This window comes from Barbus barbus, assembly GCF_936440315.1.
Source record: "Barbus barbus genome assembly, chromosome: 35".
NCBI classification, from domain to species: domain Eukaryota; kingdom Metazoa; phylum Chordata; class Actinopteri; order Cypriniformes; family Cyprinidae; genus Barbus; species Barbus barbus.
Genome location: NC_136763.1, coordinates 12,991,611 through 13,017,341, shown reverse-complemented (window position 1 = coordinate 13,017,341; position 25,731 = coordinate 12,991,611). Strand labels below are relative to the sequence as shown.

The 25,731-nt window shown below is 38.1% G+C and overlaps 3 protein-coding genes across 9 annotated transcripts; 2 read left to right on the top strand and 1 right to left on the bottom strand.

The window, feature by feature from the left end:
• Positions 1–155: 155 nt before the first annotated feature.
• LOC306855045 (zinc finger CCCH domain-containing protein 11A-like) lies at positions 156–9,217 on the top strand. Of its 6 annotated transcripts, none has more exons than XM_079393452.1 (17): positions 208–318; positions 1,696–1,762; positions 1,910–2,057; positions 2,350–2,469; positions 2,567–2,690; positions 2,771–2,959; positions 3,176–3,241; positions 3,321–3,401; positions 3,496–3,597; positions 3,684–3,752; positions 3,842–3,937; positions 4,022–4,558; positions 5,448–5,515; positions 5,604–5,994; positions 6,201–6,364; positions 6,482–6,621; positions 7,636–9,217. In XM_079393452.1, the coding sequence occupies exons 3-17, from the start codon at positions 2,004–2,006 to the stop codon at positions 7,841–7,843; spliced, it is 2,409 nt and encodes an 802-aa protein (XP_079249578.1). In that variant the 5' UTR covers positions 208–318; positions 1,696–1,762; positions 1,910–2,003; the 3' UTR covers positions 7,844–9,217. The 6 variants fall into 6 exon arrangements, with proteins under 6 accessions (XP_079249577.1, XP_079249578.1, XP_079249581.1 ...); XM_079393453.1 differs by having other exon boundaries at positions 212–328; positions 1,936–2,057; XM_079393450.1 differs by having other exon boundaries at positions 212–328.
• A 1,263-nt stretch (positions 9,218–10,480) lies between these two features.
• On the top strand, positions 10,481–15,317 carry LOC306854644 (repressor of RNA polymerase III transcription MAF1 homolog). 2 transcript variants are annotated; one of them, XM_079392823.1, is made up of 7 exons: positions 10,481–11,209; positions 11,366–11,494; positions 11,596–11,758; positions 11,881–12,002; positions 12,127–12,246; positions 12,896–13,000; positions 13,279–15,317. In XM_079392823.1, the coding sequence occupies exons 1-7, from the start codon at positions 11,127–11,129 to the stop codon at positions 13,298–13,300; spliced, it is 744 nt and encodes a 247-aa protein (XP_079248949.1). In that variant the 5' UTR covers positions 10,481–11,126; the 3' UTR covers positions 13,301–15,317. The 2 variants fall into 2 exon arrangements, with proteins under 2 accessions (XP_079248949.1, XP_079248950.1); XM_079392824.1 differs by having other exon boundaries at positions 10,512–10,903.
• A 156-nt stretch (positions 15,318–15,473) lies between these two features.
• On the bottom strand, positions 15,474–20,143 carry LOC306854643 (tribbles homolog 2-like). The gene is made up of 4 exons (XM_079392822.1): positions 19,108–20,143; positions 18,143–18,430; positions 17,759–18,051; positions 15,474–16,977 (listed from the first exon to the last, which is right to left on the bottom strand). Exons 2-4 carry the CDS (start codon positions 18,428–18,430, stop codon positions 16,515–16,517), a joined length of 1,044 nt encoding a protein of 347 aa, XP_079248948.1. The 5' UTR covers positions 19,108–20,143; the 3' UTR covers positions 15,474–16,514.
• Positions 20,144–25,731: the final 5,588 nt, after the last annotated feature.

The window sequence follows — 25,731 nt, the reverse complement described above, 5'->3', positions numbered from 1 at the left end:
CTAACTGTCGGGAATTTCATCTTGTGGTCAAACTAGAGTGAGCTTGGAGACTCCTTGTAACCAACATATTTTTCTTCTAGCTTGACTTAATTGCCAGAATTCACCTTTTGAGTTTTGTAGAATAAAGAAAGTCGTTTCTGGTGAACTATCTCTTTAACGAGTCGGTTCGTCACATTGACGTCTATGCCAGCACATTACTGCCTGGACAGCCGAGCGCCATTTTGTTCGCCTGTGAAGCCAAGAAGAGATAAGTCCAGTCCAGGAGCGTCGACTACGAGCGTCAACATACACCAAACCGAACATACTTAATTCCAATCGGTATAAACTGGTAATTGTGAACGCTTTATTTGAAGTGATTTAACTTTTTATTTAATCATTCATTTATTTTAGTTAAGTGCAGTAGTCGTGCTAAAGTTAGCAACATGCTGTTCGAAGTTAGCAACATGCTATTCGAAAGCCATAGAACACCGTTTTATTTTCACCTAACGTTACACAGCTTTTAGGCTTAAACATATAAAATAATGATCTGTTCTTTACACGTTGTTTGTCTCAGTGTTTCTCATCGGACAACCTTTATAGTTAAACGAGTCAGACCAAATACGACACTAAAGGCCTAACAAGACAAAACGGGATAACTATTTTTTTAACAGTGGATTTAATTCAAAATCGAAATCGAACTTTTGAAAAACTCAATGGAAACAAAAGATTTCTTTAAAAAATTTAATCAAAGTCGTTTTCGCTGTGCTTTCGTTTTGGTTTATTTATGAGTGTGTAACTTTAGATTATGTACTATACATTTTTTTTTCATCTGAAAAAATGTTTAAATATTTGAGATTTACAGACGTGGAATTTGTAAACCGCATCCTAAATTTACAGATGCGGATGCAAAGTCTGCCAAATATTTATTCAGATAATACCAATTTTAAAACTTGATAAATATGGTTTATCACGCTCGAAAATCCATACCCAGAACCAAAATGAGTTCAAATACAAAATTGTCTCCACAATCTGAAGTTGTTTGTATGTATTATCACTTACTATTGTGTCCAATTACATGTGATATAAATCCAAAAACATGTTCAGTCTCCCTTAAGAATTTTATCCATGTAATGAAATGTATTATGTTCCTGTCCTTATTCAGATAACCAATTGTTCAGCACATGGGGAGTGTTTTTGTCTCTTTTTTTGAAATGTAGGTTATGCAAGATCTTGTCCTTCATTCCGAGGATAACTGGATTTGGATAATGAAATGGCTTCCCTGAAGATTGCTGCCTTTTTTTAAATCTCACCATTGATTTTTGGTTTTCCTCTATAGAGCATTTTTTTAAAGTTCCAGTCTACCCCATTTAAATTTTCCACCTGCCTTCAGGAGAAGTAGAAGAGAACCTTTTTTTTTTTCTTTTCTTTCCAACATCTCCCAAGATATCCAGTCCCTTTTTTGCCCTCGGATTTCCTTTTTTGACATCTAGCTTGAGGATTTTTTTTTAACTTATTTCTATATTTTTTTAACTTCCCCCATCCCCCCCCCCACCACTCAATTATCAACAATATTGGAAAAAAAAAAATGAAATGGACATTTTCCTCCACATGCAAGTTTTAACACAGCAGTCTGATGGGAACAAGTTTCTAAGAGAGGCAAAAGTTGGCCCATCTTTCCCTGTTCAGTCTTTACTCATCAGTCAAGTGTTCCTTCAGGATCCATACAGTGTGGAGCGACCCGTCAAGGGCTTGAGATCACCAGGGAACGTCTCAGCCACTGCAGGTGAACGAAGTTCTTGCAATGCATTTTCTCTCAAGTATTTAATTATCGGCCACCATATTGCATCATTCAGGACAGAATGTGAAAGTGAAAATGAAAAATGTGAAAGGATCAACAGGGGCATGAATAGGCTTGTAACACTTTAAATAGGGAGATTCACGTGGACCCTTTCGTAGGAGTCCAGGACGAGATCCCAGCATCACAGAAGAGCTCCTGACCTAGAAGACAACAAACTTGTGCCAGAATGACCATGCAAGGAGATGACTGCTACTTCTTCTACTATTCCACCTGTACTAAGGTAAAATAAAGCGTAAACAGTCATATGCTGTGCATTGTATACACAAATTCCGAGTATGGGTCACCATACTTGGCTCTGTCACGCCACTTTCACACACACATTTTAGAGTATATATTTAGATATTTATTTTAAATAGTACATTTTTAAATATAGATTTAATGATAAAATGTAATATGGAAAGTAGTATGAAAAAGTTTTCTATGTACAGATACACATACGTACATGCATACATAAAGATGATGATGATCATAACTAAAAGTTAATTTTTGGTGTTTGCGATTTGCCTTTTAAGGGTGACAGCTGCCCTTTTCGACACTGTGAGGCTGCCATGGGTAGCGAGACAGTCTGCAACCTGTGGCAAGAGCAAAGGTGCTTCCGTAACGTCTGCAAGTTTCGCCATATGGAAATAAAGGTTTGTGTCCGATTCCAAAACCTCTTTCTGTTAAGATCCTTCCATTGTTTCTTAATTGGGACCTCAATAATGATCCACCCTGTTATTACTTTTATAGAAAAACCGCAAAGAAATCGCATGCTATTGGGAGAACCAGCTGGCTGGCTGCCAGAAACCTCACTGTGCTTTCCATCATGAGAAGCCGCGCATCATTGATGGGAGTTATTTTGCCCCAGACAAAGGTATTGTGCTGTCTTTACAGTGATTTGAACTATACCGGTCTTTATACATTTCTAATACAAATTGGCCTTTTTGTAAATAGGACAAGTAGTGCAAAAAGAGAAGGAAGAGGCCCCACTCGATGACCAAGTCAACCAAGTCCCTGCGCCCACTGCAAACCCTACTAACCCGCAGTTAAGAGGAGTCATTAGAACTGAGACCCAAGAGAATGTCCCCAGCCCTACCCATCCACCAGTGGTCATCAACCCTGTTGATGATGACGATGAGGATGGTAAGCTCACATTTTTGTGACGTTATAACTAGAACAGACTGTCCAATCCTGTTCGTGGTTGATTCCAACCCTTAATTAGTCCTTGATTAGCTGGTTCAGGTGTGTTTAATTAGGGTTGGAGCTATGGGCTACAGATGGACCTTTAAGAATAGTTTCGCATCCCTCATCTAAAAATACTAAGTAATACTAAAAAGTCTTTTTCCTCAATATTTGCAGATCAATTCTCAGAGGAAGGAGATGAATCTCTTGGAGGTTCACCCCGAAAAATGATCACAAGCAAAAGTAAAGACTGTTTCCATGATCTGTTGATATTTTCTTTTATTTATTAGGAGCTTTATTTAATCATTACCTTGTTATGCAGATGATTCGCTGAACTTTGGTGTCCAGACACTAGAGGAGATCAGATTGAGGAAAGCACTCATGGCAAGTTTGAAGAAATCTGGTAAATGAACCCTAAGCACTATTTTATTTGGGTAAGTTTTGTTGTTAAGGTATCTGTTGGATCATTTTAATATTTGCTTTTCGTTTGCTTGCAGGGCAGTCCACCATGCAAGGCTCAGCCCCAAACAAAGGAACTGCTATTGAAAAGGAAAACATTCAATCTCTTTCACGTCTGGAAGTTAACAATGCCAGCATTGGTGAGTGGTCCATCAGGTTTTAAACTTAGTTTTTTACAGTATCGAACCATTAAATAAATTTAAAACCCTTTCAAAATCTATTGCAGATTCATCTCTTAATGAAATTGGAAAAAGAAAAATTGCAGACAGACTTGGGAAAAGAATTTTGGCCAGAGGTAAGTTTATGAAAACGGTTTGCTTCACATTTATGTATCTGCAGTGCCTTTTTTGCAAAATCTGACAGATGTTGTCGTTTTAATTTAAGATCCTCCTGTGGAGGAAGACCTACCTTTAAAACGACGCCTTGCTGAACGTCTTGGTGTAATTGTTGAATCCTCCACAGACGTGGTACCACAGAAACGTGAGAGATTTGTTTATTGTGGCAGCTGTAGTTGTGTGGGTCTTTTGTATCTTTTTCATAACTTTTTTCATGATCTCGTTATAGCTCAGAAACCAGTGCGTGAAAGACTTGGGTTGACTGCTGCCCCATCTAGCACTGACAGCGAGCCGAAGTCATCTGGAGATATCCGTATAAAAACTCTCGAGGAGATTCGGCAAGAGAAGGCAGCCAGAAACCTTAACACATGTAAAGTTGTACATGTTGTGAAAGAAGTGCCAGCGAAGGAGCTGAGCCCATCCAAGAAAAGTGTCAAACCTGCTGGCGGACCTCAAGTTAAGACCTTCTCTGAAATCCTTCACGAAAAGAGAAAAATGCAGGGAAAAAAAGCCCAGGTGGTGAGCACAACAGCCAAAAGCCCAGAGAGGAATGAAGGACCTTCAGGAGATGGAGCTGCGGTCAAGGCACCTGTGGCAGCTGCTGGGGAGATACGAGTAAAAACACTGGAGGAGATACGCAGGGAAAAGGCAGCCCGGATGCAGGCACAGCTTCAAGAGACCACAGATGATAAGACCCCAACCTCAACTGAAGCAGAGTCAAGTGGACCTCCAAAGAGGCGCATTCTACGAATTAATAAAAGCTCATGTAAGTCAGACACATTCATGTTTTCCTAGTTTGAAATGGTTGCCTCATATACCCAAAGAAGTGTGTTTACTAGGGGTTGAACGACTTCTGATTTTTTTTAGTCGACTTTTTTGTGATGAAAGTTGAATCGGCGTCGACTAGTCGCTGATGACGTCATTAATGAACAAATAAGTCTGGAGCTGTGACAAACACCTTGTGCACAGCTGGCATATGACACAGGACTGCCCTCGTGACTATTGCTCCTATAACAGCTTATTTTTATCAGTTCTTTCATCTTTGGTCGTTATATTTCTCACAGATTTCTGCTCGTTCTAAATCAGACGCAGATAAGTAGCACATAGATTACATGAATGAATGCATTAGTGAGAGCGATTGCGTGTGTGAATTAATTCTACCTGGCAGCGTCTCTCTACTAGTAGTGAAGCTGTGGGAAATATAGTTTAGTTAAGAAATATATGCTTGAACTCTCCAGTTTCTAAGCTATTTTATTGAGAAAGCACAGAACAGTGTTGACAATACATTTCCGCGCTGAATGATTCTGTGCGCGTGATGTACGAGCCACTGTCTGTAGCCTATGTGTGTGCGTTACAGTGCAGCAGTGCATTAGATTAGAACGGCGATTAATTTACCTGTACAGTAAGCTGTTTAAAACTTGCATTCTCCTGTCCAATTTCGAGCATCCAGCAATATAATCACGTCTTGTGGAGCTCTTGCTAATTTAATTTTAACTGTTTGGAAACGGAGCGTAAATGTGGATTTCTTATACTGTTGGCCCGCTACAGGACCAGCGACTTGTCGACGTCAAGCCAAAAGCGTCATGGCAGAGCACTGAAGTCTATTAGTAGTCGGTGCAACCCCTAGTGTTCACATAGCTGTTAATTCTTTCCAGCAGCTGCATGCACTGTGGGTCAGACAAAACCAGATGCACCTGACAAGAAACCAGAACTTGCAATAGAGGTAAGATTCAAATGAAACACAAGACAACAGGCATACCTAAATAATATTGTTTCTCGAATAATTATTGTTTGCTCCGTTCAACTCGCAGGCAAATGGAAAAGGAAAAACCACCAGTGAGACCGTTAAAGTAAAAACGTTTGAGGAGATCATGCAAGAGAAGAGACTCCGCAAGCTGCAGGAGGAGCAAGTCACCTCCACCAACCAGAAAGACGCAGCACTGTCTGCTCCTGCCGCCTCACCGCCAGCCTCTGAACCCTCTGCCCAACCACAAACCACCGTGAGGCAGCGGATTGCCCTCAAACACAAGAGCTCTCCGCTCCCTGCTGCCCCAGAAGCACCCCAGAAAAGCTCTCCTGAGCGCTCTGGAGACAGGATGCCATCGACGAACACACCGACTCAATCAGACACACCAAAGCCCTCGACCTCTCCTGTGATACCTGTCCAGCTAGCTGAGGGAACTATTCAAACAGAGACCAAGGGTATGAATTTAACATTAATTGGTCATATTCAATCTCTCTTTAACTGTTTATTTAACTTCTGTTTCTACACAGTAATGCTTTCTACATGACTGTAATGCTTACAATAGTACTGTTTATGTAATAAAAAGTGTGTCTATGTATAGAAATGTAAATTAATAACTTTTCTAAATTGCCTACTCAATCCGTTGCAATTGCCTGCATTTCAGTGAAGCCCAAGGTGAATGTAAAGCCATCAGTAATGAAGCCGGCAGCCCAGCCTACCCAAAAGAGGAAATCTGCAAAAGTTCACTCTGCTATTGCTGAAGTGAAACCTCTTAACTCTGCCCGTCAAACACCTTCCTCGCTGGTTATTCCCAACAAGCGCCTTAGGGTAAGTGTTAGTTTATTTATTAGTTAAAGGTGTTAGGCAAGTCTGGTGCATCACTGTATTAGAAAAAAATATAGAATACAGTTTGATTTTATAATTTTTTTTTATAAAATCTTTTAGGTGGAGTCACCAACCCCTCCAGATGTTCAGTCCAACATTCAGCAGGTGCCTTCCAACACCGTGGATATTCAGATGGTGCCTATGAACTGCGTTGAGCCTGCCAGTACTACATCACCTGAAATTGTTGCAGTCCCCCAAAGGTATGGAAATTGTTCTCTCGCGTTTCAGACTTAATGCTTCTTTAAAAAAAATTAATTGTGTGTGTATAGGGGTGTAACAGTACACAAACATGATGATTCGGTACGTACCTCGGTTTTGATGTCATGCTTCAGTATGGTTTCGGTTACAGCTGAAGAAAAAAAAAACTAATTTTATTTATTTTTTTATTAAACGATGGTAAATAAATTAAATTTATGGTTAATTTTCTTAGGGATAAAAATCTACCTCAGCTTCTGTTCTAAACTATAGGGAGCCCTTTTACATCACTATAAGGTTACGATTAACAACAGAGCCCAAACATAAATTCAATTACTATTTATTTTTACCTTTAATAATCAACACTCAAATTAAAAATTGAATGCAAACATATCAACTTCTAAATTATACAATTTCTATATGTTGTTGAAATATAATAATTTACTGAGTGGCTGTCATAACTTGTTTCATAATGGATTTATTTAAACATGCATTAAATAAAGACATCACTAACAGGTAATGTATAATGAATATATAGTCCAATATTTTGTGAAATGCTCTTCTCTGCATTTCATTTCTTCAGCAAATAACGAGCTGTAGACACTGATGACTTGCCTGAGGTAAAATGAAATGCTACGTGAATTTTTTTTTTACAAGCTGTTTTAATGACGTCTATCTGTGGTTGAAACTTTTGAGCGATTATGTGAGGAGTGAGATGTTCGTTCGTTCATATATATTTCGTGTTAAAACTAGTAATAAAGTGGAAGGGTTCACGCTCCGCCATCTGAACTGAGGCGTTTATACAGCGATCTGTTATGCCATGTCAAAGAGCACCAAAATGGCATTTATTGTCTGAATTTCCTGAAAAAAGGCCGAAAGACCGACATGAAAATTTTCAGTACAAATGTGTACTGTTACACCATAATATATATATATATATATATATATATATATATATATATATATATATATATATATACACAATTACTTATTTTTTCTTTTTTTTTTTCCCCTTGTAGCCCTGTGGTCAAAACACCCAGCATGCGCTCTCGTCGGTCCAGCACCACTACTGGCCGTACTCCTGTTGTTACCAGTTCATCAGTGGATGATTTTGAAGACCTGCTAGATGAATTTACTGATGATCGGCTTGAGGGTGACTTGGAATTGGATTCGGGCAAGGGAGAGGACGACCTCTTTTTAGAACTCTCAGAAATGATTGACAGTTAGACATGAGCGATGTCATCCGTTTTCTTACTAAAACACTGCCACTATGAATTTTAAAAGACTGTGACACCATTTAATCCACAGCATTTTAAATTGACTTTTATTTTCAAACTCTAATAGATCTGTTTTAATGTTTCTTTTAGACTTTTTGTTGATGTAAATATGATTTCTTCATCAAATAGTGCTTGAGAAACACCAGTTGTGGTGTACAAGTCTTGTCCTCTCGTTTTCTTTTAGTTAACTTCCTAAAGCTGTCAGAAAAGAGGAAGAAATCTTATTTAGCTGTTGCAGGTATTAACAAGCCATTGTAAATGCCTCGGGTATAATGATTGTGTTGGAAGTTGTGTTATAGCACTATCACTCATCATGTATTACAAAGACAGGAAGTTTTCAGTTGTGTACTGTGTATGCTGAAAAGCTTTTTATTAGAGCGGCACGTCAAGGCCACACCTTTCTTAGTCTTTTTGAGTTACATGTATTTATGATCCATTAAATGTTCTTTGGACATCATTATCAACATTGTTTTAACAGGTCATTTTTCTCACCTTTGGTTTAGTTTAGGCAAAACATTCTATGTTCCTATTGTTTAATGATCTGACAGATAGCTGAAGGTCATGGGTCACCTTTCTTAATTTCTGCTAATTTCATGCTACATGAAATTCCCTTGGGGACCATCTATACATTTTCACTTTGTGAAATTAATATCAAATTATTTTAGCAGTGAAGTTCCTTCTCAGACTTCTGAATGAAACGTAAATATGAAGCAGTGTTCTCAGGGAAAACACTTCAGCTTTTCTGAACTTTGCTTACCCTGTATGTTTTGTGTTTTCTTTGGAATGTCTTGACCATCCATGTCTTCTCTGTTTTTATTCATCTTAATTGAGTGACATCATGCATTAAGGGACTTGGATGTGAAAATATTATCTTTACTGCGGTATCTGTCTTCAGTTGAGTTGCACCTCTTGTAAATAAAATGTCTTTATGAGAAAATATTGTTTCAGTTTTTAACAGGGTTTATCAAGCAAGCATTATATTATGTAAATGCTTGTGGTAACGCAAGTATTTATATTTTTTTAGGAATATATTTTTTGCAATTATATTTTGGGTGTTTGTGATGCAACATTAGCTTTAGCTGCCTTGTTTGTGGCAAATTATTATTAAAAAACTACCATCCCAGCCAGGGTTATCCTTAGGGAGGTGCAATTGGTGCGGATGCACCGGGCTCGTATTGGGAGGTCCGAGGGGGACCAACCCACACCCCCCAAGAACACAATCGTGAAAGGACCGAGGGTGGCCCTTATCCCACCTAAAAGTTTTTTTTGTTTTGCTATTTGTTTTACATTGTTAAAAAATAACCAATAAAATCCTTATGTGTGCAGCATGTAAATCTCTAGATGACTTTAATAAATACACACAGCAATAGAAAATATGCACTACAATAGCAGTTTAAAAATATTTAAATTCAGAAGTGCAAAAGTATACGAATACGCTGTAAAAAAAAATGAATGAAATGCTTTGTTTTGCCATGATTTTGATGCGTTATCACTGATGTCTCGTCACTGGAAGCCTCACAGAAAAGTTATTTGTTATGCATCAGAGGAAAAAGAGAAGTAAGGAGTAATTGACTTCGGTCAATAATGCACACCCGAACTGGTGATTCGCGGAGTGGCTGTTACACCTCGGGTGTGCATTATTTTTCTAATAATTCAACGGACCGAAGTCAATTATTCCGCTTATACTACGGTTGCCACACCTCAAGACATCGATCAGATGATATATTTCAAGGCATTCGTCGGGTTTTTCTACTTAAATCGCTATTGTGAGGAGGATTATTTCTTACGCATCTCATCTCTTGCTAATTACAAAACCGTAACAGAGGCTTGAGCCATTGATAGCAGACTAATGCAGTTAATACAGTTAATAACTAATTAGTTATTACAGTAAAAAAAAAGTACATGACTTCTCACAAGCGAGGTAACAACAATTGATAAATTATGAGAGGAGAGAGAGAGAGATTACCTCTGAGTCTGTGCGTCTCTTGTTCGGCAGCAATGTCTCTAACGTTAGTTATAGTGAAACTTAAACAGCGCCGTTATTGTTACCTCGCTTGTGAGAAGTCATGTACTTTTAAGTTGTTAAACTATGTTACTGATAAAATCGTCAGAGTAGCGCTAAATTAGTGCGTCTGTTAACAAACTGTCTGTGAGGGAGAGAGAGAGAGCTTTCCGTACATAATAAAAACGTAATTTTGTGGCAAAAACATGAATATAATCTATCGTTTGTATCCTTATGTTTACTATATTTATTTGTTTGGCCAGTGTCGTTGTAGGTTTTGGTTCTTTTGCTGTTTTAGGCTGTAAGGGCCTTTGAAATAACGCAAATAATTTGGCGAAGTGATGTGGACATGTAATGCGGTGCTTGGAACCATAGATATATATAGAATTCATATACTAGTCAGTCTATATATATCTATGCTTGGAACTACGTTCGCCGCGGTTTCCCTGAAAATAATTGCACACCTTAGAACGTTCGTCAGCCAATCAGATTCAAGCATTCAACGTCCCCGCAGCGCCATTAAACCCCAAGCCAGCAGGTGGCGGTAAACATGTAACACTTGTATCCTATAGAGCTCCGGACCCCACGTGACCACCATCCTGACAGAAAAAAAACACAGGAAAAAGACAACTGCGTATTACTGCGACCGAAAACTGCAACACAAACGCTCGTCCTCTGCTGTTGTCATTCCTCCACACAAATAGACAACATAAACCGAGGATTAAGGCTTTTATAAGCCTTGGAATTCTCCTCAAGTTCTGATTCAGTAGCTGGGATGCATAATTTCCCTCTAAATTTTAGCTTGTTTAATGGCAGGTATTGGAAATTTCACAGTAAAAAGGAAGATATATTTATTAGACATAGAAGTGCATTAAGCAACCGAAGAAGATTTTTTACGCGGTCGTAAGAATCTGCAAGGGAGGCTTTTTTATTTTTATTTTCTTTTTTATATTTGAATGTAATAGAGAGCAGTTTGTTTTTAAAGGGGCTTTTGTTGGAGACATCGAGGTTAGTGGTTATTTGGTTATAACCCAGTATTGGCTAGTTGTTTATTATTGATATATTTGTTTTTGAGCCGTATATTCTCCAAACTAACGTGCTAAACATTGTTTTGGTTTGGTGTAACGGCGGAATAACTGTCCGATGGTTGTTTATCAAAGAAACCGACATCTAGTGACGATAAGAGTCATTGCAGTTCTGTCAGTATATATATAATAAAGTTGAATAAACCATGAAGCTCCTGGAAAACTCAAGTTTTGAGGCCATAAACAGTTTGCTCACAATTGAAACGGGAGACTGTAAGATAATTGGATGGTAAGTGCTCAATACTAAAACATTTAAATATCTGAACACTATCAGAACACATAAAGAGGAACTGAGTAAAACGCATGTCATTCACTCTGTTCTGGTGTCAGAGTGTTATTTAAAGTTATTTTTTTTTCTAATGACACTGCTGTGATGTTTCTGTAGTATTGAGAGCTACTCCTGTAAGATGGCAGGTGATGACAAGCAGATGTTTAAGCAGTTTTGTCAGGAGGGGCAGCCGCATGTGCTGGAGGCTCTGTCTCCTCCGCAGAGCTCAGGAATCAGCCCCAACAAGTAAGTCAGACTTTTCTTGAAGGACCCCCTCACTTACACACAATACAAACGTGTTTTCCAGAAAGTCATTGCACATTCACTGAAATATGTTTTACTTCCAGACTGAGTCAGAGTTTGGATGACGGGGAGGGTCCTCTCTCGGACAAGTGCAGCAGAAAGACGCTCTTTTACCTAATCGCCACTCTCAATGAATCCTTCCGGCCGGACTACGACTTCAGTCGCACCAAAGGCCATGATTTCAGCAAGGAGCCCAGTGTTAATTGGGTAATTTTGATGTAAAATGGTTACAATTTCTGAAACAACATATGCACTCATTCTTATATATATATATTTATAGAATGGGGCATTATAAAACTATTGTAAGACATAATTCATGATTTCCGCAGGTGTTTAATGCAGTGAACAGCAGTTTGTCTGCTGCTGCGGGTGAGGCGTACAGTCAACTACAGCCTCAGTTATGGGAGGCTCTAGACAAGGAGATCAGTCTTGCTGAATGTGACATATACAGGTAGATATTCTGCTTTTAAAATCCATGTTCAGTCAGGCTTGCCTAAAATTTGATAAATGCTTTTGAAGCGTTTGTTTGAATGATACAGCACTAAATTATTAACTCTGATTGCATTCTGTGACAGCTACAATCCAGATCTGGATTCCGACCCTTATGGGGAAGAAGGCAACCTGTGGTCCTTCAACTACTTCTTTTATAACAAAAGACTGAAGAGGATTGTGTTCTTCACATGCCGTTCTGTCAGGTGAGTATCTTTTTGTCAGGGAGAAAGCCATTCAGCAACAACAAATAAAACAGTAATCTTTGTAATGATAGAGGCAATGATTTTATTACAGATTGTGTATTATGTTATGTGGGGGTGGAAGAACACTTTTATTCTGCATGGATACATTGAATTGATCAAAAGTGGCAGTAAATACATTTATAATGTGCAAAAGATTTTTATTTCAAATAAATGCTGTTCTTTTGAACTTTGTCAAAGAATTGTAAAAAAAAAATGTAGCACAACTGTTTTGAACATAGTTAATTATAAGAAAAGTGTCTTTAGCACCAAATTGGGATATTAGAATAGTTTCTGAATGATTATGAAATTCAATTAAAAAAAACACACAGCTTTCCATCACAGGATTTTTTAAATTTATTTTTTTACATAGTTATTTTATATCATTGTGATTATTTTACAATGTTACTTTTTTATTCATGTATATTGCTTTAGTGATCATAACTGACTTCTTTCAAAAAAATGCAAATAATCTTACTGGCCTTTTGAATGTTAGTCTATTTATACAATTTATTTTACATTATTATTATTATTATTATTAAAGATCAGCTGGTCCAATGTGGGGAGAAAAAAAAAATCCATTGAGTTCTGAATTTATGTGTTTTTCCTTAAGTCTTTTTATGGCTCCACAAGACTCTGGCATCGGCACTGAACTGGATCTGGAGTTAGACGAAGGCAGCTATGAGGAAGAGGAAGAGGGCAACATGGATGAAGAGAGGTGAGGAACTATGCAAACTGCACCGTTATTATTTGGTATCACTTCTCTAAGAAGTACTGCATCATGAACCCCCATGTGTTGCGTTATCATCATTCAGATTTGACAGAAAAATGACTGCAAATAAATCATGTGGTTCCAGTGTTTTTTCTAGTGGAGAGCCAACAGCCAAAACTAATATTACAGTGTAACTGTAAACAATATTACTCTGATATTACCAGACTGACAAGCAGCAGCTTGTGTTATTGAAGTCAATGATGGATTGATGGGTCTTTCCACAGGTATGGTGCACTGTGCGCCTGATGAAACCCTCCTTCTTGTCATCTGAAGCCAGCATCTCTTGCCCGAGTTTTAATTGCCTGTTATTCTTTTCTGTTTCTTATTCCATTTTATATATTGTTGGTCATTTCTTAGGAATGTTGTAATCCGGAGAGTGCTATTCATTGCACTTTAACATTTTACTTTACTTTTCTGTGTACTTTCCATTGCATTCTCTTAATGTTCCTCTGAATTCCACTGGAGGGAACGTGTGATATGTGTTGTTATTTTTACTTTATTATTTTTTTCCCATTTCCAAAGAGGTTGTTTTATTTGCATCTGAGTGCAAGTATATAAGGTTTATTCTCCCTCTCTTTATTTATTTTTATTATAATTCTTTTTTGTTACCCAAACTTCATTCATTTATTCACGTTCACGATTTACACAATTTTTTATGGCTCCAAGAACTTTACAACAGTATTTCCACTAGGTGGCATCCTTCTGTCTCTGGTTATGAAGTGAAGTGACATACTTCCAAGTATGGTGACCCATACTTAGAATTCGTGCTCTGCATTTAACCCATCCAACGTGCACACACACAGCAGTGAACACCGTGAACACACATCCGGAGCAGTGGGCAGCCATTTATGCTGCGGCGCCCGGGGAGCAGTTGGGGGTTCGGTGCCTTGCTCAAGGGCACCTCAGTCGTGGTATTGAGGATGGAGAGAGCGCTGGACATTCACTCCCCCCACCTACAATCCCTGCCGGCCCGAGACTCGAACCCGCAACCTTTGGATTACGAGTCCGACTCTAACCATTAGGCCATGACTTCACGATTTATCCTTTACTGCATGATTTATTTAGATTGTTTTGGCGCTTATTTTAAGTTTTAACCATTTTGAGCATTAGATGAAGAGATTGTAAGTCATAGTTCACATTTAAATGTTATTTTGAGTTTCCAAATTTTTGAGTCCTATACATGCTTATAACTAATTTTTATCAACATTCCCCTGATTTTTTTTCACTATTAATAACAATAGAAGTGAATGGATGAGTGTCATTTTGTTTTGTAGGATTTAATATATTTTCCTGCAACTTTCTTGCCTCAGGAAAAAATAATATTTAAACAGATATCAGCGTAAACATCACCCAGTAAATTTATTGGTGTTTTGACCTATGGAGCCACTTCCTTTTTTAGTTGTGTCCCCAAATCTAACAAATATGTGAAAGGAAAACCATGATGGGTCTGTAAAGTTGTTTTTGTAAAGCTTTTATTTGTTGTTACTGGTTTTTATTTGGATTTTGTAACATTTGTGAGGTGTATAACGTGAAGTAAACATTGCAGTTCTGTATTCTTCCATGAAGACCTGTTTGTGGTGACTTATTTTTTGTTGTCTGACAACATATTTGACTCTTGATATTGTTTGCTGATGTGTTTATAGCTGTAGATCTAACTTGGTTCTGTGGATATTGATTATCTATAAACGCTGAGTGGGTGTCAGTGACTGTTTCTCAACTTTACATCCCGTTTGACATATAGATTGATAGTGAAGGAATTTGTCTGATCAGATTCAGTGCTGTTGCTTAGTCTTTCTACTGTGGCTTGAATAAATAACACTTACTCATGAGCGCTATAGCTCATATTGTCCGCTGTTACAGTATGTGTTGGAGGGCTTCTTGAAGATCTGGCCATATGTGGTGAAGTTGCAATCTTACTGAATTCCTTTTCTGTTTTAGATTTGACTGTGGCCCATCTATGTTTGTAATTTTGAGCACTTTGATGTATCGCAGCTTTGCACCAGTATAAGAACAGGATACGATCAAAAAGATGTAAGATCACTTTTGCTCTTAACTTCATAGATTATTTCTACAAATGTTTTGAGTAATAATCCTAAAAAAACAAAAACAAGGATGAGCCCCATTGGATGCAGATTTATGCATTTATGATACATTAACATTTCCTTCTTGGCAGCTTAACACATTTTTATGAATATTCTTTTAAAGAGCATTTTTGTTACTTTCAAAATGCTGTGTCAAATAAATATTTACTGACTTAATGTGCACTGATTGCGATTTTTATTTCAGAAAACACGTTCTTATTATAAAACCTTGCTGGGATAAAAAAAAAAAGTACTGCATTTGTACTGAATGTGAAGATTTTAATATCATTAATCAGGCCAGATCTCATAATGAATCGTTAATAAGCAACAATGCAGCCTTGATTTTTTTTATTTTATTTGTACTGGCAACAACAAAATACTTGTTTGTAGGTATGTCAACCCTTGAAACAACAACAAATGTAGTGTCCACTTCTCGCTAGTAACAAAAAGATATCTACAAAATTACAGGTACTTTAACGAAAAAAGGGTGAAAGCATTGCATGCAGGCATCACAAACGTTAATGAATGTAAAGCCTTTGTTTCGCTCGACAGGCACACCTCTAAACCATTATATGGATGCTTCCTGTGGCACATGATTTTCCCCACATCCCTTCAGGGTTAAACCTGCTTTACAGCACAAATACATAGTTTAACAGATGGAAAGACATTTACAAAAGAGACTCACAGAAAACAAAACCATTTTGAATTCTTCACATGAAAAGGAAACATGAGCACTTGTGCTGACCCGTTGCAGATACACATGCTCAGACCGGGGGAGGAAAGACTCAAATCTTTGGTACTTCAACAAGTCCAACAACAACATTGGCTGTTTTACTGGGAAAAAAAGGCACTTTAAATAATCAAATCTATTTTCCACTGCAAAAATATGTAAACAGTACATAAAGGCACAAAGTGTGCATCAAGTATACCAGGAATTAAGTTAGAGGTACTTTAATTTACGCAACATGGGTGTACAATGGGAAATCCATGCACTGATAAGACAATACTGATGTTAAAATCATGTGCACAAGCCTCATGACTTTCTTTCAGGAACGAAGCTGTGCCGTGAACTAATGTCTGCTAGGAAAGCAGCATTTTTTTTGTCCTCTGGTGTCGTTTTCTTGGAGAGATCACCGCAAACTTATATTTTCAGAGGTAACAAAAACACAGTTACTTCTGCCAGTAAAGACTACAAGGTCAGTCTCTGGGCCATCCCAAACACCTCAGCAGTTCCTTGCAAGGTATAAAACAGACTGTTATAGTTACTGGAATCTCTTCAATTTGATGCCCTTGAACTCCGCATACCTTATGAGGCAATCTCTCTTATCTCCATAGAGTCCAATCCCTTTGATTGTGGGTAAACAGAATGAAGCAGCTCATTAACAATCTTCATTCTCATTTGGTTCAAAATCAGGCACCACCTGATCTGTCGAATGTCTGGTGCTGGAGTGCTGGATGAGGGATACGTTGTTGTTACAGTGGAGCCACGGGTGGAAGAGTATATCTCCAGCCTCGAGCCTCTCCGAGGGAGACTTCCTCAGCATGCAACACACCAGTGACTTAGCCCTGGGTGAAAGAGTCTCTGGGATGGTGAACGCACCCCTGCGAATTTTGCTGAACAGTGCTGTGGGTTCCACGTCCTGAAATGGATAACGTCCTACTAGCATGGTGTAGAGAACAACGCCAAGGCTCCATACGTCGGCAGCCTTCCCTGAGTATGAGTGCCGTGAGTTTAAGATCTCTGGGCCGACGTAGGCTGGGCAGCCATGTTTGTCCGTCAGTGAATCATCATTCCCATTAAGAAGACAGGAGTCCTCCAGGTTGTGCAAGACTAGCTTTGTTCTGAAGAAACAAAAGGACATCTATCAGCTACCTGATAACTACCTCCTGCATTAAAAATACTGGAAAATATTTGCTGGAGGAGCAAGACAAGGTAACACCTATTCAAATCCTGCAGGTTGTAATTAGTGTGTAGCTAATATTTATACATTTAAAAATTGCATAATTCAATTTTTTATATACATTTTTAAATTGCTTTATTTTAACTTTTTTTATTATTTAGCTATTTATTTTATATTAACCTATAATTAATTTATACATTATTTAATATAGTAGTTAATATAAATGGTTTTTACTATATATTTAAAATTGAACAACACCTTTACGGAGTAATCATGTTATACCTAAATATTGACAATAAAAATATTAAAATTGTCCAATACCAATAAACCTATAATTATTTTTCTTATGTATATAACCAATATTAAAATTCTATACTGTTTAAATAAAAACACAAAGTAATTTTAAATACTAACTAAATTTAGCATTACAACAATAAAAAAAAATGGATATTAATTTTAAGATTTGCTAAAGTTTACCTTTAACAATCTTATCAAAATATTCATGCTTTTTTTTAAAATTGCATTTAGTTAGTATTAAACAACAACTAAGGTAACTGAAAAGTAAAAATAGGGGAAATGAGCATGCGCGATTAATTAAATTCAATACTGTGCGCAAAAAAGTTTTGTAATATTTGCTGGCATTTAATATTATGCATCCATACTACCAAGAGCAGATGTGACTTAGTTAGCTAGAAATTAAATAATAAAATAGAGTTACTGACCTCTGTGGATCGGTGAACACGAACTTGCGCAGTTTAAGGTCTCTTAAAATGACACCGTTCTCATGACAGTGTGCGACCGCGGCTGCCATCTGGCCAAACAGCCGCACTGCCTCATCCTCCTGCAGCCTCTTGCAGGTGCGCACGTACGAGTGCATATCTCCATAGTTACGCTCAAAGAATATGTACACGTTGGCCTCCCCAAGCACCACCTCTGAGATCTTGCAGATGTTGCTGTGTGGAAGCAGACGTGTGTAGGGTGCGATGAACTCGTGATACTTCTTAATGGAAAACACCTGGTGGCAACATACCAAAACAAGATGATTACTGATCCCTCTTTACATCAACTTATATTAACCGAAACTATAATGAAGCATCTATGCTCACCTTGCATGTGTACTCCTGTTCCGTGACCTGATGAACAACTCTGAACGTCTGAGCTTCTTCTGTGGCCTCCAGCAGGATGTAGGGCCCAATACGCGAGACGTGGTGCTTCTCTGACCCTGGCTGCTCAAGGGTCTGGGACAGGGGGCGAAGACGGGGTGCGAGACCCGGGGATGGAGGCTGGCTGAGTCTGCGGCGCTTGCATTTGAAGGTATCGGTGTTGTGAGAGTCCTCAAAGTCTACTTGCTTCAGTCGCAGTGGAGGTGTAGGAGTTGACAGGTTCATACTCATCTGTGACAAAAACAAGACTGGGTAAGTTTGTGACCTTGTGGCAGCATAAAGGCTGATTGGATGAAGTGCATTTGATTATGGTGCCACACTTCAACACTCAGTAACAGCGGGATAATATCTCACACTAACTGACTAACTCAACAAGAATGGAAGGTTCGTTTATGTTGTGTAATTGAAAACTATTGAATGACTATGTGATGAACAGGATTGCTCCATAACACTTGACTGTTGTGAGTCATTCAGTGTTTAAGTTATTACACATTCAAGCGTACGTCATAGATTGACGTAGCCTAGTTTCTTCCACATCACCATTTTAAACTTTTTCTATTAAAAATTAGTATTTTTCGTTCTGTTTTAAACATTTTCGTGTTGACCTAGGTCACGTCGGACTCGAACCTAAATCCCCAGAGCGAGCGGTTTTAGCATAAACATAAGCCACTACGCCAAGTTGAATAAACGATGAAGTAATCTGCTCAATAGATGGGATGTGATATCCAAGTCGACTAGGTTCAAACAACATGCGCTGCATCACTTTCCTTGTAAAGTTTAACCACAAAGTGTTTCTCAATAATCGTTTAAATGGGAAAGTTGATCAGTAATTGAACTAATCTTTGGTTGGATGTACTAAACAGTGATTATAGAGGTTAATGTGACGCTTAAATGTTTACAGGACTTACCTCGCTGCTTAGACAAAGGACCCGCTCCTCTCCAAAACAACAATGAAAGCTACAGGCGCACTTAGTTGAGTCTACTTGTCAGAGAACATTTCCACAGAAATGAGAAAAACATACAATATTATGAAATGAGCACTGGGGAAACCGTCAGCTGCAGTTAAGTCTCGGCATAAGAAAGTCGTCTCCAATGAATGCAGAATAAATATGAGTCAGTTTGTGCCTTGTACAGTAACGTTAGGTGCTTTGAAAAGTAACCCCGGCTTCAAGGTGTTTTGCAGATATTCGTGCACAATTAGACCTTTTCCATGCGTGTTCTGCCCTTATCTTTGTCCTGGAGATTGAGCAAATTGATACTTGTGAGTCTGGCGGCAACACCAAGAGATCTTCAGCTGTTGGCACGAATGTCTTTGTTCCTTATTCCCGCTGAATGAACGAGTCCTGCATGGACAATATTTCCTTGGATCTTGATTTTCACTGTTGGTATAACGTCATTTGGTGGTCGGATGTAGTTTTAGATCTTTCACGGCGAGTACCGGACAAATAAAACTTGATAAAATGCTGTTAAACGCACTTAACTGTAAGTTTTGCAATAACAGAAGGAATTGTCCGAAGAAAGTTTAACTAGAGGACGCGTCCGAATTGGTGACAGCACGAAATGAAAAAGCAGTCCTTTGGTTGGTCTTTTGTTGCTGCCGAAATAAAAGTCCTTTTAGTAATGAGATCACAAATCAGACGTGGCCCCTCAGCCTGAGCGTCCGACTGTAAAGTCTCACTTTGGCTGGGCACGTCTAATATGCTCAGTGTGTTACACCAGCCTGACTCGATGATGCTGTTCTTAGTAAGATTGCGACATCTAGGCTCCGCCCCTCGGGTCTGTACGCACTACTATTGAAGTTTGCAAGGGGTGGATTGCAAACACAAAGCGTGGTGTTTAATTGTAATATTTAGCCAATTTTACGCAGTAAACAACGCTAAAATGACCACGACACCTTGACGGTTTTCAGAAGCAGCGAATATGCAGTGCACAATGTGCTGTAATAGCCTCCTATTGAATTTCAACGGAGAGGGAAATAACGCAGGAAATGAACAAAGTAATGTAACAGATCGTGTGAAAGTACATTAAAGCGAGCGAAAACCGTGCTATATGTGTTGCTATATAAAACACTTTATGTTTTTTTTTTTTTTTTTTTTTTTTGCCGTTGTGAAGATTAATGCCCCACCCCTGTGTATGACTCAATACCAGTGTTGGTGTTGCACATCAAATGTCTGTCAGGGCAACATGCAGGTAGATGACAAATATAGAGCAAAATACAAATATGATCCCATAGAAAAACAATATGTGTCCTTTCTCCTAAACAGAAATAATATTACAGGGAGTTTACATGTTTCTCTTTTCTCAGGTCTCTTCTAGAGGTCTCAACAATGCCTCAAACTGTTCAGGTTTGCAGAGATACCAAAAGTCAGACATTTCAGTATCAACTCAAACAGTTTTCATTAAATTCTCATATTTATGAGTGTTCATATACATTTTACCACTTAGTCTACCGTTGGTCAACAATTGTCTCATTTTAGGTCTGTTTAGTCGAGATGTTAAATGACATGAAACTCATTTAAACCTCCTTGAGGTAAGTTTCCTCTAGGAAGCCATGTTCAGTGAGCTAATCTTAACCCAATACCAAGTTAAGTTTTGCAGCTGCATTGTGTGTTATTTAATTTCAGTCTGTATTATTGCTGGTTTACTGAATATTTAGTAGCCTACACTGCATGTTTATCTCACAGATGACCTTTGCAGCGACAAACCCTGTAACCTGAGGCAGGGTGCACCAGGCAGTCAGCAGGATGCCTCTACAGCGCTCATGGTTTCAAGTTGAGTCAGAGGTTTCATGCGTGTGTGTGTGTGTGTGTGTGTGTGTGGGTGGAAAGAGGTTTCCTGGGCTGTTCCACCATCAGAGGCCTGAGAGGGAGACCAACCACTCCTTAAAATGGAAACAATTTTGCTGCACGGTGCTTTTTATCATTTATCTTGCGCATCGAGCCACCAGATGTAACTGTTCAAAATGCGCTAAATACATGGATGGATATTCAAGGGATTTCTGTTTAACAGCCATAGCTGAGTCATATTTTAATATATCACCATCTGAAAGTTAAAAGTGTAGCACAGCTTCGCTGCGTGTTGACAGAGAGGGAATTGTTAAGATGAATATCACTCTATTTCCAAGAAATATCCTTCATGTCTGTGTCTACACAGATGTCACACATTCTGGATTGAGACATATTGTCACCATGGGAACAGGCAATGTCCTCACAAAGGCTCTGTCTCATCTTGATGGACACTAATGGTGGTTTACCGCAATGGAAGCACTGGTCCAAAGTGATCAGGAAGTCATGAATATCCTCCCTCCAGTTTCCAACAGCTGATGACAGCCTTTGGGCAAAAATGGCACATTTGTTCTCTTTATATCTCAGTTGGTTTTTATGAAAGACATGTTGACCTATTCATATTGGCTCTGCATCAGTTTTTCTCACACGCAGACACAAATACACTCAACCACAAACACCTCACTGAATTAGCCTAGTTTACAAAAAGGGGCAGACCTGCATATCAAAGTCTAATTGGATTAGCTGTCTGATTGAGTGGGTTATTCTATAAACTCACAGATGTCTCTCTAGAGGACGTACTACACCATTTCCCCAACTAACTGGCTAATCTTGTTAGTAGCAATGCCATTAGCATAACATAAACACTTTAAAGAGACTATTTGAACTTGTAACTCTTTTGGAAGGTAAGAGCAGACACAAATCTTATATTGGTATCTTATATACTGAACAATTTTAACATTTTAACTTTAGTGAAACTACAGAAAAGTTCAATCCAGGTAAAACCATGCCTTTAGAGTGACATGGTGTGGTTTCTCAACCCCTTCACAGCAATTTTAAATTGAAATCTCTAGTGAGTGGTGCTAAAAGCAAGTTAAGTTCTATCCAAAACAGACGCACATGAATTTGAAAACATTTATTATGTTGGTGGTTGTATGAATTGAAACAGTTTGGAAATGAAATGTTCAGTGAGTGGCACTAAAAGCACATTGTTTTATCAAAAACAAAGTGAATTTGGCAACATCTTATTACACTGTTTGTTGTACATATGACAGTTCGGAAACAAGATGCCCTGTGAGTGGCGATAATGTTTTAACGCATTTGAAAATAATACCACCTACACTAAACTTTACCCTAAAAATAGCTGATAATGTTAACAAAAGTGCATTTGATGATGCATCAATGCCATTTTAGCCTGTTTCTGTGATTCATTATGCTGTTTGACTCGTATTTCACAGCAGTTTTGCGCTCTGTATCACAAGTGTACTAGGTGAGTTTTCAAGCAATTTTACTACATCAGAAAAGCCATTCATATGCAGCTACCTATGTAACACAAACTGTATTAGTTTGTTTTAGTTGAAGTCATATTTTTTCAAGGAAACATGCTAATATAAGTCTTTATTAATTGATAAATTTGTGTGAAAGAGTTTTTTAAAAAATAAAGGTAGAAACATGTTTTGCCAGTGAGTTTAGGCTGAAAAAGGTGCCACAGTCAAGATTCTGAAATGTAAACAAAGAAACTCTTGAAGTAATTACTAACAATGCATACAGAGTGGTTTTCAGAGAGTATGGGTAGGTGATTCTCATTTTACTTCTCACCAAAACCAAAAAACCCTCTCATCAGCATGCCTTTAATGCATCACAGAGCAGCAAGCGCGCAGAAGCGTATTGAGCAACTTGGACTAGAAGAGGATCAGAAATCAGCTCATTTCTGATTATAAGCCTACTGCTATAAGGCCGTGTTTGGAAGATTGTGTCACTCTGTTGCAAGTTATTTTTAATGAAACCATCACGTGTGTTATAAAGAGAGACAGAAAGACAGCAGTCAGCGGGTTATTTCCTTTTTTAAGCCTCGCTCTGGATCATCCGTAGTGTTTTTGAAAGATTGTGACAGTCTGAATTCCTCAGCCGTGAGCGGTCTCTCAGATAAACAAGTTACTCAGAGCGCTTAATGGCACACTGAATGGCTTTGCGCTCCTGTTTTGGGGTTTTCAGTCTTAAAGTGGCGTTAAATGGCTTTGTGGGAAAAAAACAAAACTGCATTTATAATATAAACTCCAGACGTTGATTCATTTGATTCTTTCAAACTTTTTAATGTTTTTTTTCTGTGTGTATTCAGGGATGCTCTTTATTTTGCTTAAGTTTCCAATGAGATCCTCTGTAAACAGACCTCCATCCTATCTTGGAAAGTGGCAAGTGTAAAGTGGCAAGTCCTTTCATTTCCAAGAGTTAAGCGTTCTCTGTGTAGTTGGGCCCAACAGCCCTATCTGATTTCAAAGCTTAAATGTGTATTGTGTGTGTATTGACTTTATTGACCTCCTAATGGCTCATTAAAGGATCCACAAAAGGATTAAATAAATTATTTTCTAAATATGGCTATAACTTTTTTTTCTTGCTTTGTAAATCAACAGTCTTTACATATTTTATTAGTTTGAAACAGTTCTTGAATAGGTCTAACTGAAGCATTTACATTTTTATTTGTATATTGTGTAATTAGCATAATAAGCTTATTCGTATGTCAGACATATAAGACATTTTTACTGTGACAAACAGATAATATTAATATAAAGAATATGAAAAACAGAAAATACTGCATATACCCCACAAAAACTAAAAGTCATATGTCGCACAGGTATTTGTAGCAATAGCCAACAATACATTGCATGGGTCAAAATTATTTTTTGTTTTATGCCAAAAATCATTAGGATGTTAAGTAAAGATCATGTTGCATTAAGATATTTTGTAAATTTCCTACCGTAAATATATAAAAACTTTGATCAGTAATATGTGTTCCTGGCGATTTTCTCAGTATTTTCTTTTTCTTTCTTTTTTTGCACCCTCAGAATCCAGATTTTCAAATAGTTGAATCTAGACCAAATATTTTCCTAACCTAACTTCATTAGGACATATACATCAATGGAAAGCTTATTTTTAAAAAAAAAAGACCATTATGACTGGTGCTGTGGTCCAGGGACACACACACTCACATACGCACATGCGTTCTTGTCTTAGGACAACTTTGATTAACTTTTTTGATCCACTTCAAATATTGACTACTATATATATTTGATTTATTTAATTATAGATAAGACATTGTTGCTGAAATGTTCCATCAGGCTGAAACTGGATTCAGTGTGAAACATCAACACAGTGCTGACTGAAATGAACAATGCTCACAGGTTTATTACTAATGACCTCTTGAATGTTTATATTGCTTGTTTTCCATCCAGCCGTCTGTTGACTGTAACCACCAGGTCTGGCTGCTCTGGAAGATTTTGTCTTTTTAAGCCTTTGGTCTCTTAATCACTAAGCTATTTTAGCAACAGCTGTTCTGAGACCTGAATAAATTGAATACTTCCGTCTTGACTGGGCTTTGTGTCTCTCTGCCGCTCATGTAACACCCCCATTTACCCCCCCCCCCCCCCCCTCCCTCGCTCTCTCTCTCCCCAACCATTGCACCAGTGGGCAAGATAAGATGTGACCAAATAATGGTTTTAAGCAACTTTAATAGTAATTAGTTTGAGTGACATGAGAGTAAGTAGATTACCTCCATTAATCAAAGTATTATATTTGTATATTTATTTCCATGTATGTAAATAAATAAGTATTTTAGGGTGTATGTGCAGTTAAAATGATCACGGCAATTAACCCAAGCTAGCTGACACAGTGATCTAACTCTAAAGTTTCGAATCTAAACTTATGATCAGTGGGACCCCTGTGGAGAGGGTGAGTAGCTTCAAGTACCTCGGTGTAAAAATCTCCGAGAACCTGACTTGGACTACACACATCCAAACACAGGTTAAGAAAGCCAGGCAAAGAATGTACCATCTGCGACAGCTGAGGAAATTCAGGGTCTCACCAGCAATCCTGAAAACTTTCTATTCAGGGACCATAGAAAGTGTATTGACTCAGTACATCTCAGTGTGGTCTGGAAACAGCTCCAGTCAGAACTGCAAAGCACTACAGAGAGTTGTGCGCTTAGCTGAGCGCATCTCAGGGTCTGCTCTCCCCTCTCTGCAGGACATCTACCTCAAACGCTGCAAAAATAGAGCTGTTAAAATCATCAAGGACTCTAATCACCCTGGTAACCATCTATTCACTTTGCTTCCATCTGGTAAGCGCTTCCGTAGCCTGATGGCAAAAACTGAGAGACTTAGGAGGAGCTTCTTCCCCCAGGCCATCAGGCTCCTAAACTCTAACTCTGTGTCATAACATCACTTGACTCCATGTAAATATCACCATATCAGTAAGCTATTCATAATTTTTTCTACCTCATATTGCTTCTATTTAAATACCCTGTACAACTTTTTTGCACATTCTTTTGCGCATTCCTGTTATATTATTATTTGTCAACAACATACTGACCTGCACATTTATATTTATATTTTTATATCTTTTATTTTATTTTATTCTTTTTATTTTTTTCTAATTTTCTTTTTCTTAATATTTGTATTCCATACAGTTGCACTGTCTTTGGAGCGGACCTGACTTACATTTCACTGCTGGTTATACTCTGTATAATTGTGTATG

What these genes read in the sequence shown, in the direction of transcription:
- LOC306855045 (XM_079393451.1), top strand. Translation starts at nt 2,004, where the DNA reads ATGACCATGCAAGGAGATGACTGCTACTTCTTCTACTATTCCACCTGT. An exon ending in AAAAATGATCACAAGCAAAA is followed by an intron (nt 3,242 to 3,320) that starts GTAAAGACTGTT and finishes CTTGTTATGCAG; the next exon opens with ATGATTCGCTGAACTTTGGT. An exon ending in AGTTAACAATGCCAGCATTG is followed by an intron (nt 3,598 to 3,683) that starts GTGAGTGGTCCA and finishes AATCTATTGCAG; the next exon opens with ATTCATCTCTTAATGAAATT.
- LOC306854644 (XM_079392823.1), top strand. Translation starts at nt 11,127, where the DNA reads ATGAAGCTCCTGGAAAACTCAAGTTTTGAGGCCATAAACAGTTTGCTC. An exon ending in TCAGGAATCAGCCCCAACAA is followed by an intron (nt 11,495 to 11,595) that starts GTAAGTCAGACT and finishes TTTTACTTCCAG; the next exon opens with ACTGAGTCAGAGTTTGGATG. An exon ending in TTCACATGCCGTTCTGTCAG is followed by an intron (nt 12,247 to 12,895) that starts GTGAGTATCTTT and finishes TTTTTCCTTAAG; the next exon opens with TCTTTTTATGGCTCCACAAG.
- LOC306854643 (XM_079392822.1), bottom strand. Translation starts at nt 18,430, where the DNA reads ATGAGTATGAACCTGTCAACTCCTACACCTCCACTGCGACTGAAGCAA. An exon ending in AACAGGAGTACACATGCAAG is followed by an intron (nt 18,052 to 18,142) that starts GTGAGCATAGAT and finishes TGTTGCCACCAG; the next exon opens with GTGTTTTCCATTAAGAAGTA. An exon ending in GTGTTCACCGATCCACAGAG is followed by an intron (nt 16,978 to 17,758) that starts GTCAGTAACTCT and finishes TTGTTTCTTCAG; the next exon opens with AACAAAGCTAGTCTTGCACA.